This window comes from Stegodyphus dumicola, chromosome 2, assembly GCF_044657685.1.
Source record: "Stegodyphus dumicola isolate Sdum_Otavi_A_Nest chromosome 2, ASM4465768v1".
NCBI lineage: Eukaryota > Metazoa > Arthropoda > Arachnida > Araneae > Eresidae > Stegodyphus > Stegodyphus dumicola.
The window spans coordinates 254,361,558-254,381,469 of NC_140769.1; the positions used below are offsets into that span (position 1 = coordinate 254,361,558).

A 19,912-nucleotide genomic window follows, 5' to 3' on the forward strand; every position below is an offset into this window, starting at 1 on the left:
AATTGCATCATTTTTTTATTACATATTTCAAATCTGCATATATTTTAGAGTTAAAATATACAAAATTTGTTTTGTAAAAGGGATTTTTTTTTCCAGTATGGAATTATAACATAAGAAAAAAGGTTGTCAAAAAATTAAAATTGAAGAATAATCATATAAAAGCAAAATTTTGAAGATTAATCTTGGTTAAATTGTGATTTATTTCATGAAATGCAAAGATAAAATGTATATACTAATGAAATTATGCAAAATTCTTACAAAATATTTATTAGAAATGAAGTTCAGTATTATAACAAGGCTCGTGGCAAATTCCTATCTCGTGGTTCTTTGCAAATTTTTTTGCCAGTTTCATTTTTTTAGCAACAAACAGCACACTGTCTACGAGGCTCTTTCTTGATGGGATTGGAGGTTATATGGCTACCAAAATGTCGCGCAGTTAATCTCATGGGATTGAGAATTGAACTACATCTACCAGGGTAAACACTGAAATTTCCTTCAAGTGCTTTGCTCAGTAATTTACAAATGGAATTCTAGAATGATTATGTTTTGCAGTGACGTATCCTTTTTATAAAGGATATAAGCATTCCACAGTGATTGCCAAGAAAAGGAAATGAAGCAAGAGCTGGTGGAATATTTTGCATATCAATTTTGCATTGTTGTTGAACATTTTGAATATGAACCTTCAGATTTATCACTATCCATGCAGGAATCCGAGAAATTCTCATTGTTTTGCTATAATTATCTTTAACATACTTGAAATCAAGAGTTAGAACTGCTATTAGTGTCAGAAATATTGTCGGGAATGTAGATTATATCAGTCGCAAAACACTTCCTGCCAGACATCTTTGAGCTTTGAAAAGAGCATGCAGAATAGTGCAAATGGATTGTATATTTCGCCGAAATATGGACAAATAATGCCATCTGTAAACCCAGACCTGAATAAACAATTATACATCACAGAAAAGTCGAAATGAAACACCATGAATGGAAAAAGAGTGGGTTGCACAATTAAATAGATGGAAAAAAATGCATCCCAGCGGAAATTGCATGTTGCGCAAATGTTGCTACTTCTACGTTGCCCAGGGAAATCACGGAATATGCAGCAAGAGAATTAAAGAGTAAATATTACTATAAAAAAAGCAATTTAAACAATTAACAGTGAAAGTAATATAAGTAACAAAGGAGGTGTCGCTGATTCAATCTGTAATTTTTTTCCAACAAAACAACATGCCAGAATGCTTTTGAACTCTACTAGAGAGACTCTCATTAGTGGTTTCTCACATCATGAGGACTATACTTCACTATCCTACTTCTGTGCTATCCATGGACTATATGCTATTCATGAAATATATATGTGTAAAAAGCTTCTCGTAATTGTAATAAATATGTGTTTTTGAGTTAAGAAATGCAGTTAAGTATTATGCAACCTCACAAATGTACTAATCATTGTACAGAGTCAGAAGCGCTACTGCGCCAGCCACCCACACTTTATTATTTCACAAAGCGGTATTTCATATTTTTAATATTATAATTTCTACATGTCATCTTACTAGATCATACTAATAGAACTGATAATCCGGAAGATATCGAGAAAAATCCCAAATCTGGAATTGCCGAAGTCCTAATGAGTCTGGATTTCAAATTGTGTACTGTATTTGTTGTTTCAGCGCATGAGTATTGCATCCTAGAAAAATGAAATGTGCTAGCAGTTGAGGGGAAAATTTGTTGCAGGTCTTGTACACAAGCAGACTGGTAAAACAAATGCAAAGCTGTATTTTGAATAATTAATTCTTTTTTTTTTTTTTTTTTTTTTTATTAAATAAGAGTATAAGTTTCATGATGATAGTTGTGAAGTAATTTAAAAGGGTTTTTTTTTTTTTTTTTTTTTGATTTTATGATTATCCACCTCCCTGGTTTCAACATTCAATAGAATTGCTCCTTTTATTGCATATTTTCGAGTATACGAACGTTAACAGCCAAATCATGCATTGTGTGAATCACAAACATATTTGAGTACATATGGATTTTCTTGTTGTTATAAAATGTTTTTAGGAAACAAAAATTTTATATTTCTTATGCAGTGCTTTTTAGAGAAATATGAATGCTTCTTTTTAATATTCTTCATAAGAAGTTCATCATTCATTCTTCTATGCCTGTGAGCCATAAGTATTGGCCAACCAGAGCGGAGCGTTAAAATTGCGTAGCGCTAGTAGTTTTGAACTGGGTTTGAATCCAGGCGAATGGGTGGGCTGCATGGCTGTTTTCGAGATTTTCCTCATGTGTAAGTGTATATGAGGCAGTTTAGCTTAGAAAGTGCTCCACGAAGGCATCTTCATCATAGGCAGATAGCACCGTTCTCTACAATAATGAAGTAAACCAAACCTGAAACAATAAATATCAGTAAAAAGTTTTCCAGCAATTCATAAAGTCAATGTGCATGTGAGTTTTTGTTGAGATTGGGAATAATCTGAAACCATTATTTTGTGCAGTCCCTAGGGCACTGCTATTCATAAAAACATATTATAAATGCTAATGAGTTAATATGCTGAATTTTCATCCCCTTAATTCTTAAATTAGTAAGCTAATGATTAACTGAAAGTTGTTTTAGATATTTGAAGATTAATTGTTAAATTTAAACAAATTTTCTGTATTTAAGAATACTTTTAAATTTCAGTGGTAAACTCTTCGAGGCAAAGTTTGTAATCTGAAACCAGCTTGCTTGTGCATTATGCGAACAAAACTCTATAGTCTGAATGTAAATTCCATTGTTGTCAAAGAATTTACTTCTGTGATAAACTGAACAGATAGGGATAGTCCCATATTTCATTGTGGGGTCCTACTTTAGAATATAGCCCAGAAAATTCTTACATTTTATAAGTAGTCCTGGATTTTGTAACTTAGTTGAATTATGCCTTTTGATAGGGTGATAAAATGTTCTTGTGGGATTAGAAGTATGTTAAAAAATAAAATAACTATGCTCTCTAGGTAAAGGTTTTTGAGGGTTTTTGAGAACTCACAAGGTCTTCAAAAATATTAATTTATAAAACTTGATAGCAGCAACCCTATGTAAAGTTTCATGAAAAAGATGAACTTTTAATAACACTCATACATCATATATATATATATTTTGCTGAATTTTTGCAAATCTGTGATTTTTTTCCCCAAGTGAAAACAAATCATCGTGTTAACTGGGAGAACATTCTTTGTAATTTTCTGATATTTTGTCTAATGAAAATGTATTGCTCTAATTCTGATGTATGCAGTGATCTGTTTTCACTTCACAAAAGTAGACATTTGCATGAAATTAGCATCAGGCACAGATTTGGTATCGTGCACATTAACAATTACACAGCTGTTCATACACATAAATAGGTGTGCATATCTGAAGAAATGTACTAAGAATTCCTTAAAAAATCAACAGTGAAATTACTGTATACGCATGGAAGTAAGTTAGTCTATAAACCCAAAAATCATTTTGATTTAGCTTATTTCATTATGGTAACACATGTAAGGATTATCTGCTTGAAAAGTGAAATGCCTTCATAGATGACTTTCTGAGGGAAACTATGTTGTATTTACATTATACATAGGGGAAAAAAACCACAAAAATTTCCATGTCATTAGAGCATTCATGGAGATGTAAACCTAGGTCGAAATATTGGTGTCTAGTGATTTTACTTTTTGGCTACTTGTGGGCTGTGAAAAATCGGTTGTAAAATCTAATCTTAATATGCATATTCAAAATGTAACATTTAAAATTTTTCGTGCGATTTTAGGTGAATACCGTCGTTACTTTAGAAAATAAATGAAAAATTAACTTTTACTCGGAATTTATCATTTGTAATCATTATCTTCTGCACTGAAACCTCATGTGTTATTTACCATTTCATTATAGAAATCTCGATTTTTCAACTGAGTTTATGTGCTTGCTTCTCATTAGCCCATAATATTTCATCCTCTGTGCCTTGCATTTGAAATTCTGCACTATGTATATGATTTTAGTAGTTTCAATTCGAAACCGTGCATTTGAAACAAACTTAATACAAATTTCAGGGGTGCAGGTTTTTTTTCCCTTCCATTTGACTTTTTAAATTATCATACCATAAATTATATGACAAAATCAAACCTCAACTTTTACAAAGTAGCATTTATATGCAAGTATACATGGTAAATCCCTTGAAGAATTTCAGAGGATTACTTTTTAAAAGTATTGCAGAATGTGAACAAGAGGAGAAAAGCTTAACTTTCCAAAAAAATATTTTCATGAAGAAAAGTTTTCAAAAAGCAAATTGTTCAGTGAAATATAGTATTTGGAAAGGTGTAAATGTCTAAATGACACTGTCATAAGTCGTGTCATCACTGCTCCAAGGGAACATTTATCATTTTCATAGAAGACAAAAATCATTTGTAAGGTTAAGTGGATGGTATCACTTTATGTGTATATGTATATAAGTATAATGCAAAAATTAGAATTAAAGTAAACTTTGTTTATTTAAATTTTTGTGTTTCTGTTTTTGCATTTTCTGTATGTTAATATAATTCTTCAGAGCATTGTTTCATTTAGCAATTTATTTTCTGGGAACACATTAATTGAGGCAATTTTCCATAACGTGGGAGATGGAGAGTGTAGAAAAATTACTGAGTTGATGAAAAAATAGTAAACCTGATTTCTTTAGCTTTTAATATAACCTATAAAATCTTCAAGCAAGCAACACTGCAATGGAATATTGTATGGAGAATAGGGAGAGGTAGAAATCTTGTTTTCAAAATTTTATTCTCTGGCTTTTAATTTTTTTTTTATTTTTGAAAATGTTTGTATCAGTCTTAAAAGATTTGTATTATAATTTCAGTAAAGTGTTGCTGTATGCATTTACATGTAATTAAAGTACATTGTAATCAATTTTAGTGATTCATTTTTTAATTTCAGAAAAGTTTTATTGCCAGAAATGCTATTTCTTCACCAAATGATGTTTCAGAATTGAGTAATTACACATCTTCCTCATCTGGAAGTAGGATAGAAGATGTTGCATACAAACTTGTATCCAGTGAAATGGTGGATAGTATTAAATCATCTTCCTTCAATACTAATGATATTCCAAGCAAAATTTCATCTGAGGTCTGTTTGCCATGTTTTCTTAAATACGTATTTTCATGCATTGATACATTGATTTTATATTTAAGGGTCGTAAAAATAAAACATAAACTGAGATTGATTTTATATGTAAGGGTCGTTGAAATCAAACATAAATTGAGATAGTAGCATTAATGAAGACAGCATTCTCTGTCCAATTGCGCTACTGCTAGAGTTAAGCATAAAATAAGGTATTTGTGCATTAGTGCCTTGGAACAGTTTAGCATTTTTTATAGAAGAAAAACAATGGCTTATAATAACTTATATTGGCAAAAAATTATTACTTATGTATTTTATACTTTAATTAGGTATTTTTCATGGAAATAAATCAATAAACCTATTTACAAACCAGTTTTTGTTTTTTTTGTTCTGGAAGAAATTTTGTGGCAGTTCTTTTAAAATAGATTCCAAGCATTTGTTTCTCTGTAATGATTTTGTTATAGAAATCTTACTCCAGTTTTCTTCCATTGCATACAAATTTCATACATGTAAATTTTTAAGTTGGTTTTAAGACAAAAAATATTTCAGTTTTTATATAAAAACTGTTAACATTTAGGTGGGGGGGGAATAAATAAAATTTTTAAAAAAATAAAGCAATGCTGCTTATTAAAACAGAAGAATCATTATGTGCATGGTTGCCAAAGTTTGGTGCATTTTTGAAAATTAGACAACTTCCACCAAAGTTGTTGCAATAATACATAAGTACCTAAAATAACTGCTTGTGAAACAGTTTTATAGTTTTTGAGCTAATTTTTGATTATCTGCACTTCCACCAAAACGTTGTGAATTTGTTGATGATTTTGGGATGTTCAGGAACTGGACAACTAATTTTTTGTGAAAGACAAGAGCTATTTTCAAAATGACAGCACTCTAAGAATTTTATAAAAGAACAGTTAATCAGTAAAATTGAAAAGCAGTAAACATTGGTAATAAAATTATAAGGTATTTTCTCCCTCCTTTCTTCATTCTTTCGTGGTGTAATGGTAAGCACACTCGGCATGTATTTGAGAGATTCAGGTTAGAGTCCCGGCAAGGGCATTGCTCGTTTTTCACGTCTAGAGCATCAAAGTAACCTAAATTACTTAACATTTTCAAGAAATCCTTCTGTAATTTTTTTTGCAGTGCACAGCTATTTGGTTTTGATTAAAAGATTCAGAGGGTTGCAGAACATGTTGTATGGATGGTAAGTACTATGTGCATATATGGACTGAACAGGTGTACTATGTGCATACATGGACTGCAACATTAATTATTTCTGGTATGGATTTCCACATAACTGTTTTAGCAATACACCACATAACTATTTGCAAATTCTTTTTCACAGCTTTTTGGTGGGGTTGTGGATAATCAGAAAATACTGGTTCTTTTCTATTTGAATATTTTTCCCCCTGAAACCAAAATCAAAGCTCAGATGCAGTTGAGTCCCATTGCAATGCATTGTAATGATCAAATGCAGTTGGGTCCCATTATAAGAAACTTGAACGATATGACCTATTGGAAATTTTGTGTTATGAAAATAAAAATTTACTTGGAGTGGTGTTAAATAAAGGACATTTTGCAAGTCACGTTACATATAAGGGATAAAAATTTTTTTGCCAAATTTATGCATGTTCTCAATTTTTTATCTTTTGATAAATAATTAGTTTTTCTTTTATATTCAAGAACAGAAGAAAAAGAGTTTTACGCTTTTCTTTTTACCTGTTTCAAATGAGAAATTCCTGAAATTTGATATCAGTTCTGTCTTATTAGATGGTAAGGCTGTAGGAAAATTAATGTAAAGTTATTCCTAAATGTCTCTTCTTTTCAGGACTCTTTAAATAAATTTTCCTAATGTTATGCATGTGCATTTATGTACTTTTTGATTAGTGTACGTGAGTGGTTCCCAAACTTTTCCGAGTTACGGCACCTTTTTTCAAATAAAATTTTTCTATAGCAGTTTGCCCTAAGTAAAAATGACTAATCGTATGTAAGAGATTTTTTTTAAAAAAGTCATGTATCTTTATTATTTAACATTTTTTTCTTTATAACATTAAATTAATAATCAATGTGAAATAAGCCCACAAATCGCTGCACATTTTCTCAAATCATGGAGATAAACCAGACATGTCCATCACAGGTTAGAGTGCTGCTGTGGTGAGAGATCATATGGCAATTATATTAATGCAGATATGAAAATACCATATAAACTTTCATATGCAGAAATTTTTACTTGGTGGAAATAGCCTAAGTATAATAATGAAGAAGAAGCTTAAAAAATTTTCTCAAATACCCTCAGGTGTCAATGATATATAGAAATTCTAAATATGATTCAAAAGGTGAAATTTTATTTATTTACTGTAATATGAAATAATTGCATTGACAGATCTTAATAAGTTGATACTTAGTATTTTTTCTAATAAAAATACATACTTCATTCATTTACAAGGAAGATACCCCTTGATTTGCTTGGGCTTGTCCAAACTATATTCTGTTACATTTAACTTAATAACATTTATTTCTTCATAACCAATTTTAATAAGAGACAAATTAAAATTTATTTTAAAGTTCTTAAATTAGGAATAAACTGTACTGGTTAAGAAATTTGCTCCATTTTCTTATCATGTATCATCTAAAAACCAGTGAAAAAAAGAATTCATATGATGCAACACCTAGTGATAGAAATCATTCTTAATCTGCATAACAACTGTTAGAAATTAAGGAACTTGGTTTGAATAAGGTTGTTAGAAAACTTACTTTTATTGAGTTGGCAACCGTTTTCTGGCACTGTATTATTGTGAAATTTTCTGCACAAGCTCAGTGCTTAATGGTGCTATCCACAATTAAAGATGCTGCTTGATCTGCTGATATTCTTTAAGAGATGTAAGCAGTATAAGGAATGGAAGGTTTGACATTACTTTATTTGAATGGTGTCAGCTGATTCCTAAGGATCGTCAAATTTTGATAGGTTAACCATTGTGGAAGCATTGATGTCATCATACGGGAAAGCATTCTCAAAGTAGGTAATGCCATGAAGGCGAATTGGCAGTCATTCAGCAGCAGTGCAAGAAAATTACATTTGTGTCAACTCTAGTAGTGTTAATAGCAGAATCTGAAATGCCACAGTGTAGCCATAATGCAGTCATATCCACGTAATGTAAGTGAGCATGTATATTATATTGTGTGGATGTGACACTGTTGCACCTTGCAGGATTTCTAACACTCAGTGGCATATTCCATCTTGAAACTGTGCTTGAATTAGATGCCTTTTTCAGTACTTGCTAAGAATGTAGATAAAATGTCAAAATGAATTAAAACACTGTATTTATTTTTGATGTAAAACTTCTAAGTTCTAGTATTCTGATGTTAAGTTCTAGCATTTTGATTTTAAGTTATATCATTCTCATATGAAGTTCTAAATTCTGGCATTCTTAGAATCAAACTCTATATTGTAACTTATTTGCTATTATGTATACTGTATGGTAAGATTTTGTAAATGCAGAGCCTCATTTGCTGAGGAAACTTCTCTTACTCTTCTAGTAACACCTACAGAAATGAAGATGAAAATTCACAACTGTATTACTATATTTAGACTCAGTTTTCTAAGACCTCTATATTTTAGGAAAAATATGTTTTTTGTTGTCTTTGTTTAATTTTTCATTGTACCAACATAAATAAAAAGTGTCTTTTCTGTCAACGAGGAACTCTTTCATGTTAATGCCATCATAACCAGGATTTATTGACACAGATGAATTTGATTTACATTCTTACTTACTCTGTACCTCTTAAGTAGCAGAATGGTTAAGCTCTGAATACTCTTCACCCCATCAGTTAACACTGCTGAATCCAGGTAGGTTGAACCAGGCGAACAGACTGATGAGATGAGTATTTTTCATGGTTTTTGCCATGTGTAATGTGTTTAGGGCCCATTTTCCCGTATTCTTCATAAAGACATTTTTATCCATGGGCAAATAGTCCCCTTCCACTTTGTCTTATTCAAAGAACCTATCTTTATCGTATTTACTTTTCAAAAGATTCAAAGAGTAGAGAAAGCATAGCAAAAAAGTTGAGATATATGGCAATTTTTTGGATCATTCTATCCAGTGAAAGAAACATTTTCACTCCTTGTATATTTTAGAAGTCAGCATTTCTGTTATTTTCAGTTTTCTGGGTTCTCTATATCAGCCCAGACAATCCATGACTATTCATATGAACACCACAAATTAATTTAAGTTACTGGACTGTTATCTACATCTTTATTTTTAGCAAAAACTATTTTAAAATGTTTCAAGATTAAACAGACATTCCTGTATGTTTAAATCTTTGGTTTAAAAATAAGACACCTATGTGTGTTGTTAATTTCTCAAAGGTGGTTATTCGAGGCCAAGAAATGAAAAAAGGAACTCGCTTTCTTTTTCCCAATCAGACATCCCACAGCTCTTAATATTTTGAGAAGTTTTTTTAAACACTCTACTGCATTTCACAGTGTATTCTATTAAGCTTTTACTACACACTTAAACACTTTGATCAGTGACTGAAACCAGAATATTATACCATTGGGATGAAGGGAAAAATGTAAACAAATGCTTCTCATGTAAAAAAAGGTAGCAATTCCCAATAGAAATTGTATGTACACCTACTAAATTTGAGTGAATGATTTGAATATAAATTCTGCTTTTTGATTAATTTCTCTGATGAATTTCTAAATGCTGAGCACTTTAATATACTTGTCCTCAACAAATTTTATCATCAGTTCTGTTGTTTACTGATTTTTGCCAAATCATAGCTGAAATATATTCTTGTTGATTTTATCTATGAAAGCAGGAAATGATTCTATAGCCTTCATGTTACTTCCATTTATCTAAATGTAGTATAAAACTTGATTTGCTTCTTATCATCATGAAAAGATCAGATATACCGCCGAATGTGATAAAAAAAGTGCTTTGCTTCATTAAATTCTATGATAAATTTTCATCCCTTTTTTCCTAAAATTTCTATAAATTGGTATTTCTTAGTCATTGGCCTGCAAACAGTGGTCCTTAAAGTCTGCCCTTGTGGTCATTATAGATTCCCCCCCCAAAAGATTTAAAAAATAAAATTCAAATTAACTCTGTCAAAGTTGTCTAACCTCTCTATAATAAAAAAAATCTCAGATGTAGAAATAACACATACCAATCATCTATTATGCTTTTATGAGTGAGATTTTATAAAATTTTATTAATGTTTATCCTGCCATTGGATTTTCTACTATTTATTTTAGACGCTACAAAAGAGGGATTTAAAGCAATATGGTGCTTTTAGCCAGTATATATACAAACATAGAATAGCCGTGAAAGAATAGGCAAACTAATTTATCTCATTAATATGAGAACCGAGAATTATTTAATTTTTAGTTAAGGGGCAGGTTATCCAAAAGTACACATTTTCTTCTATTAACTTAATACCGATATAAAATTAAATGAATTTTGATTAATTGTAAATTAAAAAAATAACTAGTCTTTGATTGTATATTAAAAATATAAGTAAGTATATATTAAAAATAAATGCTAAAAAATGTAATATGCTAAAAACATTACATTTGAATGGGGCAAGTTAAAATGGTGTGCAGAACATTCAATTTATAAAAATGTTTGCTATTGGAAAACAGTTTGAGAAACGTTGCTATAAATTCAATCTGAATGGAAGAAATAGAGAGTAATTTTAAACTGCTGAAAATGGGGGGGGGGGGATCATTTTTTAAAGAGCATGTAAAAGATCTAGAAACAAAATGCATTTGGTTCAAAAGGAATGTAATTTTTAACTGTTAAATTTCAAATATGTGTAATGAAAACTTTTTTATGCATTCAAATAATATAAAATGCTTTCTATTCCAATCCATAACCATGCCTAAGGTATTCAAAATTTGGGAGAATAAAGTTTTTAACAATGTGTGTTAGAAAGCAACTTAAAATCAACTGAGATTTTTCTTTAATTTTCTTTTTTATAGGGTGTTAATTATGAAACTTGGGTTTTCTGTGAATATTGCCAATTACAGTTACCATCTGCTGAGCTGCGGAATCATTATCTTTATTGCGGCTTACAGAAGGAGAAATGCCATATCTGCAATAAGTATGTTTTGTTAAGAGAAATGGACATACACTCAATAATTTGCATAAAGGTAAAAACAAACATTCTGTCAATTTTAATGACTTTTAGAAATAGTTAAAATGTTTCTTCAAAACATTGTGAGAAAAAGGTTCTAAAAATATTTACAACTATGTAATGTTTTGTATTTTAAAGCAATGTTTTATTAAATATTTAATTTTCAGATATTTATGTTTCTCTTATTTAAGTCCGCTTTTGTATAGCATTAAAATTTACGTACTTGCATATGATTTGTTATTTAAAGAGGTCTTTAAATAACAAATCATATGCAAGAATGTAAAAGACTTTGTCAGTCTTTGTTAAAAATTGTCTGAAAACCAAAAATACTTCTTTCCTTTCCACATTATTAAAATTAACCCCTTGAGTACATTTGACGTCTGAGACACGTTATTCACTTTTTTCCCCTAGGAGCGGATGATGTGTCTAAGACATTATTTGAGGTTAGGCACAATTCTGTTCATTTCATTGTAGCTTGTATCAGTCATTATGTCAAAAACAAGGAATATATTTTATGATAGTGATAGAAATCTAAAGAAGAATTGTTTAGTGATCTTAAAATTGACAATTACAATGAAATACAAAGCGAAGGTGATGAAGACGATATTGAACTAGAAAATGATGACAATTGTAATATAATATCAAGGTTTTGAAGATGCACAAGACGTCTATCAAACAGTGATAGTGGATCTTCTCGTGAACCAAAAATGATGACAGTTGTAATATAAAACCAAGGTTTCGAAGACGCACAAGACGTCTGTCGAGCAGTGATACTGAATCTTCTTGTGAACCAGTATCATAGGAATGGATATGAGAAGAAGAGAAAATGTAGCCGTTATAAAAAGTTTTTCTGAAATATTTGGAATTAATCCTTTGAGCCTGCATAGACTAGGTGGTAATCCTATGCTTTTAGATGTTTTGAAAGAAGTCTTGAATGAAGATTTTTTTGGGACACGATAGTAGAAGAGACGAATAGATATGCCAGACAAGTGATAGAAAAAGAAGGCTGTGTAACAAAAAAAAAAAAAAAAAAAAAGGTGGTTTCCTGTAAGTTCTGATGAAGTGAAAGCTTATATTGCATTATGCATCTTGATGTCGCAAATGAAGAAGCCAAAAATGCATATGTATTGGTCAAAAAGATATGCAATAAATACTCCAGTTTTGCCAGCACTATGCCACTCGATAGGTTTTTTGATATTTCAAGCTTTCTACATTTTACGGATAATGAAAAGGAAAATAAAGATGACATAATAAGAAAGATTAGAAATATAGTGGATTACCTAAATAATAAATTTTGTTACCTTTATACTGCTGATAGTGAAGTAGCTATTGATGAATCGGAACCAAAAATAATATACGTTCCACATGCAAATATTTTCTCAAATAAATCCGTACCCAAGGGGTTAAAGCAGAGAATGAAATCATTTCGTAGTTTTATGCCCAGTTAAAAGGAAAAATAGTAATAACAACAGCATTCAACCATGTAAAATTTTGCACTGCAAGTTAATTGTATTTAAAACTATCAGGTAATTTGTATTTTATAAAATCTGTATTTGGCATGACTGCTTTTATCCATTCATGAAATGTTTTGTCATTTAGTATGCATGAACTTATTTAAACTGTTTTGTTTCCTTATATTTTATTCCTTATATATTATATTTTTAAATCTAAATGTTATCCCATTGAATGGGAAATAATGAAAATAAGCAGTAAAATAAATAATTATATAAATCTGGCTAATGAGTATTATTTAAAGACTGTTTTTCATCAATAAGTTCAAAAAAAGTACAGCTCAAAGAGTTAACTCTTTTATCATAATCTTTTGTTTTCCATATCAGTTAGATAATTTTGAAATATTGTTGTGTATTAATTACTTTAACTGTGATAAATTTTAAATTAAACCAATCTTAACTGTAGCTGTATGGAGAACAATAGCTTTTAGTGTTATTATTCTAGTTTATTGTTTAAAAATGCTTTAATTAATAATAATAATATCAATAAAAATAATAATGAAGTTTTAAGCTGCCATCCAATTAAATAATGGATTATTTGCCTATTAGTATCATTCTGTTTGTTATCTTATGTACTTCATTTGTCTTACCATAGCAATTAATTCTGAAATTCACACATCTTTGTCATCCATATAACTCCAGAATGAACGAAAATGGTGAGATATTACTTGAAGAAAAGTGCAAAAACAGTTATTTTTTTTATTAGTCCAAAGGAGCTTTGTCCCTGAAAGACTATTGTTTTCATTTTGCAATTTTGCATTGAATCACTATTAATATCCGTTTCACTTTTCAAACTGTTGCCACCAAATGTTAGAGTCTTGCATTATGTTTGAAGAAATTAAATAATGAAAAATCTGCATAAATGTATGCTTATTTCTCGCATTGAGATAAAACAACGGCACATAGAGCCATCGAATTTTGAATGACATAATCCTACTGCAAATATAAGCATGTGGAAGCCCAAATTTGGAATTTGTTTTATTATTGATTTCATATTTTGTAAAACTTTAATGAATTTTTGAGTAACAAACTTAACGATTTGAAAGCGAGCAATGGCAACAATCTATCTTATTATATTAAATATTAAATCTGAAAGAACTTCAATTTTCCAGAAAAACAAGTTTATAGGTTCATGTCTATTGGGGCAAATGGCTATCTCACTAAATTAGTGATGGTTTTGGCGAGGAACCGCTAAAAGTCGTAAAACTTACAACCGTTTGGCGACATTTTGGTCTTCTCCCTGCATAACTCTTATTATAGCTATTATATGTAACACTTAAAACTGGCACTCATTTGCCCCAGCCAATCTGCAGTATGAATGAATTTACTATAAAAAACTGTGCATCATTTAAGAACATCTGCAATACAATCAAATACTCTTACAATTATGTGTCAAGACATTTGTCAAACAGAGTGAAGGCACCAATAAAGATAAAAATAATAATTAGAATAGAAAAAGTGCTAAAGAAACCAAACTGTTCATTATGTACCTGGAAAATATATGTCATTTATGTATTCTTGGCTGTGACGAAATTATTCTTTATAATAAATTCCTGATAGGAGAGTGGAGACAATTCCTGCTAACCTTAGGTTGCTTGGTCTCTGCTTCCTGTCACTTGTATAACTCTCATTGGTACTGTCTCATTGGTATAAAAATTGTAATTGATCCCTGTATATAACTGTAACTATATTTGGTCCTTATATGTAACTTTAACCATATATGCTTTCCAGTAATTTTTCAAAATTGGAAGATAATGGAAATTCCTTGGCAGCCGAATAAAACTATATAAGACCAGAGAGAGCATCATTTCTCAGTTTTTAGTTCAGCATTGACTTGATAACATTTAAAGAGCTTCGTGCCAGCTTTCCTATTTAGATGCACTTTACATTACATTGTGTTTAATGTTCTCAGTAGTTTGAAGTGATAACTACTGATTGTTCTCTGCTACACTGAGGAGACTGTATGAGTACTTTTGTGGAAAGTTCCAGAACTGTAAACTGCATTTCTTTTAGTAAAAGAAATTTTATCAAGCTGTTGTCGGCTCTGTGTGCATTCAATTCATTACGAATCCACGTGCATGTAATAATATAGTTTCATACAGATAAATCTGATTAAAAATTTCAAGTCAGTTCAGATTTAAGAAACAAAATTCATATTTCACCTGTTCATTTAGGTGAAAATGAATCAGTAAATGAAAGAGGAAACTCGGCAGAACGTGTAGAACAAAGACTTTTCAAACTAAATAAAAATAAAGGTGATGAAATGATAGTTGATAATTTTTGCACAACCTTAATATTAGTGACTAACTTTACCTGTAAAAAGTGTGTACAGTATAAAGTCTTTAATCCGAACTCATCGGGACTTCGGCGATTCCGGATTAGGGGTTTTTCCGCATTATAGATCATCAATTTAAATCTGGTAAGATGGCATGCAGAAATTATAAAATTAAAAATATGAAACCATAATTTATGAAATAAAGAGCAATTATGATCGGTGCTACTTTGGTAGATGGTTGCATGGATTTTGGCGAGCGATACGACTTATGGTAAACCCATTGCTTATGGTAACCGATATTTTGTTGTCATTTTATTTTAAAAATAATGCGTTTTATTATGCATAAATTCCGTGTTTTAAATATTATAATAATAAAAATGAATTCTAATTTAAATAATAAAAAATAAATGAATCTAAATAATAAAAATGAATTTAATTTTGCATTTTTATTTGAAATAAAAATTGTATTTATATTTTATGGAATTTTATGTTGTGAATGATGTAATGAATGACGTCGCATTATTTTAAAAGTAATTGGTTTTAATATCTATAAATTTAATCTAATGTTTTAAACATTATTTATGGCTGTTAAATATTAAAACACAATTTAATTTTGCAATTTTTTAAATATGATTTTATTATGAATGATTATTTAAATCATTTTAATTCCATGCGTGATATTTAAATAATTTTAATTCTATGCGTGATGTAATCAGCTCCCTGATTGTATACTGAATATTTGTGCATTACCGCGCCATTTTAAAATTTTATTATTATCTCTTCGAATTCTTCAGATTTCAAAGCAAATGGATGTGTCTGTTTCGAAGATGAATGTTGTTATTGGTAATTACCAAGAATTATTGGTATCAGAATAAGAAAATTGCCATTTGAGACCTTATTTTGGCCAACTTGGCTTTCCTAATCAAAGATTTATTTATTGTTACAAGGGTCACATGAAATTTATTTTAAATTTTTGGAGGAAACCTCGCTAATTGCTTCTTCAATGAAGTGTGTGAGATGAGGATCACAGATGAAGATCGTTTTTTTTCCTGGTACTTATCAATATACGACAGGTAATACTTTAAAAAAATGTAAGTACGTATTTTTCTTTTATTTTATAATTGAATACAATTTTTGTTAAAAAATTAATACACTGTTTTCAAAAATTCCTAAGATATTTATTGCCATATATGTTTTAATATTAAATAATTATATCCTTTAAACTTATTTTGAAGAATTTGAATTTAAGTAATTGAAAAATTTTAATTCTTTTAAACGTTGGTATAATGTTTTCAATTCAATATTCAATTTAAAAATTATTTTATTCCAATTAAATGTTGGTGCAATGTTTTTATAGCGGTGTTTTTATTCTGTTATATGAAAGTAATAATTTAACCTTACTTTAGCATTTTATACTCTTAGTAAATGTATTTATTTACATTTGCCAGCCATCTTAAAAAACAACGTTTTCAACAAAAAATTAATCTATTATTTTTAATGATATTTATTTTTTTTAAGTTTCGAATACTTTACTATGCGTGAAATACTTAAAAACAGCATTTTTCAAGATGGCTGACAACTGTAAAAACCGCACCAACAATTGTGCCAACGTAAATCGCCAAAAATCCGTGCAACCGTCTACCAAAGTAGCACCTTATGATCTAAATAGTATCAAAATTTACAAAAAAGAGCTTAATATTTATTTGTTTACTTTAGTAAGCATTTCTTTCAATGTAAGTTGTTTAAGTTGCTTTGTTTTATGTGCTAATACTTTCTCTTTAATTCTATAAACAGACATAATTTCTTGTTCAGTTACAAAGTTCCGCTGTTCCTGTAATTGCTGTGCCGAGAATACCGACTAACTTATCAATCGAAATTTTTCATTTTCACTAACTTCTCTGTCATTTTCTTCATGCTTTTATCCATTTTTTGCAGCAATTCCCCATTTTGTTTCATGGACATCGGAATATGCTTTCACTTTGTAGATCCTTCGGCAGCTCCAGAATCGGAAACTCTTTCTGACATAATCGAAAGTTCAAGCGTACTTTTTATAAAATTGCTCTTGCAGTCTGCAAAAAATAATAACCCGGATTCAATTAGAAGATTAAGGAACAACGCAGTCTGCAACATTAACTGAAATAGATAATTAGATAATTTTAGCCTGGCTTATACCATCCGTTATACATTAAACGCACATGCATAAACATATTATGCACATGTGTAAACACTACGCATGCGCAGAAAGTTTGTAGCTTTGAGGTCCGGATTATAGATCATTCTGGATTATGGACGTCCGGATTAAAGACTTTGTATTGTATTTAAAAGAAAAATTATGGATCATTTGGAAAGTTGGAAGGAATTTATTTATTTGCTAGATGTATATAACCATGAAAATACCAGCATTGCACTGAATACTATATCAAGTAAGAAGTTGAAAAAAAGTTATATTGTTTACAATTAAGTTAAATGTTGCAGTAGATCATAACGAAATGAAATCTATCATAATAGTTATGTTTTAAGCATAAAAAGAATGGGAGTCTTTATGGTTTTAGCGATCTGTAACATCAATACAAGCCAGTTTCTGTTAGAAAGCCCTCCATGAAGGTACACTGGTGTGCAAAAATTAAGGACGAGACGGTTTTTTCAATAAACTTTGTACAAAAGCTTTCCAAATCAACACAGTTAATACCCTAAGATCCCCAATACGTAAGGACATGAGTAATGTAAGCAACACTTACTAAAAGAGAAATCAGAGGAATAAAAAGAAGCTTTATTGAAAAAGTAGCATGGAGCGCAATGCGACTGAAGGCCGAAACATCCCTGTGATGGGTGTCCAGCAAGAAACATCCGGTCTTTAATAGGGAATATGATCTCCCCTGACTGCTAGGCAGGTTTCACAGCGTCTGCCCCTGCTGAGAATGAGGGTGTCAATGAGTTGTTGAGGCATTGCTGCCCATTCGTCTTGCAGCGCTAATCGAAGCTCCGGAATCGTTACTGGTGGTAAGGTACGAGCTGCCAAGCGTCTGCCTAAAAGATCCCATACATGCTCGACGGGATTGAGATCCGGAGATCTTGCCAGCCAATCCATACGTTCAATATCCTCACTCTCTAAGAGCTGTTCGGCAGTTACTGTGCGATGACATGGTGCATTGTCATCCATGAAAAGGAACTGCGGACCCATAGCTCCTCTAAAAAGATGCACATATGGAAGAAGAATCTCGTTACAATAACGGGTCCTGTTGACTGAACCTGCGTCGAAGATGTGAAGGTCTATACGACTACCAAGCATGATGCCTCCCCAAACGAGAACTCCGCCACCTCCATAGTCCCTTTCAATGATGTTCAAGGGATGATTGCGGCTTCCCCGCTCTCTCCAGATGAGTATGCGATGAGAATCGCTACTCAGACTGAATCTGCTCTCATCTGTAAAGAGTACTCGTCCCCATTCATTGTCTCTCCAATTCTGGTGTTCCTGGCACCAAGAGAATGCCTTCTCCGATGGGCAGGCATTAGAGGTACACACCGTACAGGGTGTCATGCAAACAGACCACCACCATGCAGTCTTCTGGCCACGGTAAAACGCGATATCGATTGTCCAGTCGCCTGTGTCATGTGTCTAGCGATTTGTCCCGCTGTCTGCCGCCTGTTTCTTCTGGCCTGTAAGGCAATGTACCTGTCATCTGTGGGTGTGGTTCCTCGTGGACGACCAGTACTAAACCCCCGGATAGCTGTTCCTGTAGTTTGAAATTGTCTCCAAAGTCGTGAAAGGATGCTGTGAGCAATTCCGAACTCTGCAGCCACACTTGTCACACTGCAGCCTTCCTCCAACTTTCCAATGATTCGACCTCGGGTAAAAGCATACAGATGTCGTCTAACAGATTGATTATTCGCCATTTCTCGCTGAGACAGCAACTCGGTGTGATTTTAACTGCTATACGGTGTGCAATCTCTTTGCCAGAAATACTGATCTTACACCAACAATATGCTTTATACTACTCAGACACTCCCCAATTACGTCTACCTGCATATCTGCGCATGTGCTACCGTACATCAATCTCCTGATTGGTCTTTCTGTCCGCTCTGCCTCTTCGTTCAGCTGATATGCTAATTTTTCGACTTCGTCCTTAATTTTTGCACACCAGTGTATATCATGCTTAGGGATGCATTTCATAAATCATCTAAACGAACCAAAATGATGCTGAGCCCATTCCTTGAACTATGTCTCAGATCTTAAAGCAATAAGCATTTGGATCATTTGCAAATTTGTGGTATTTCGAGGAAACAAATTACAGTAATTATTGAAGGAAGTGCATTCAAATTATGGAGTAATATAGATGTTATGAACATTACGCATTGTATATCTAAACCAAACCCGGGAAATTCTCTATTGCATAAAAAATGGTAAACAGAAGAGTGTACCAAAAACATTTCATGCACATAATGGCTTATAGAAAATATACTAAAAGTGCTTGTATGTCTGTTAATTAAAATTTTTTAAATGTATATTTATTAAATTAGTATCTGTTAGAATATTGTTAAAACGCACACAAAATTATTATAAATCTATATTTTGAGTATCTATATTTTGAGTTAACTTTAATGATTTAAGGTAATCTGTTCAGTGTCTCAGATTGTGCTATAAAGTATTATAGCACAATCTGAGTAAAATAAAACATTATTAAAAATCTTAGAAATTATGACAAAGATTTTAAAAGATTTGATTACTGATGTGAAATAACTGTGGCATTTGTCCTTGAGTATTAAGAAGACTAGCCATTGTAGTGTTAAAAACTATAAATTAATTAATTCTCCTGAGAAATTCTATAAATAAAGCTCTATTACGAAGGCACATCGTTCATACCAAGGACATCATTAAAC

The 19,912-nt window shown here is 31.2% G+C and overlaps 1 protein-coding gene across 5 annotated transcripts in view; it reads left to right on the top strand.

The window, feature by feature from the left end:
- LOC118199801 (uncharacterized) overlaps positions 1 to 19,912 on the top strand; it is a 145,658-nt gene that overhangs the window by 19,808 nt on the left and 105,938 nt on the right. For all 5 annotated transcript variants that reach the window (XM_035371662.2, XM_085812057.1, XM_035371663.2 and 2 more), the window contains exons 4-5: positions 4,928 to 5,116; positions 11,094 to 11,264. In XM_035371662.2, the coding sequence (XP_035227553.2) occupies positions 4,928 to 5,116; positions 11,094 to 11,264 (360 nt within the window). The remainder of the gene's footprint in view (positions 1 to 4,927; positions 5,117 to 11,093; positions 11,265 to 19,912) is intronic.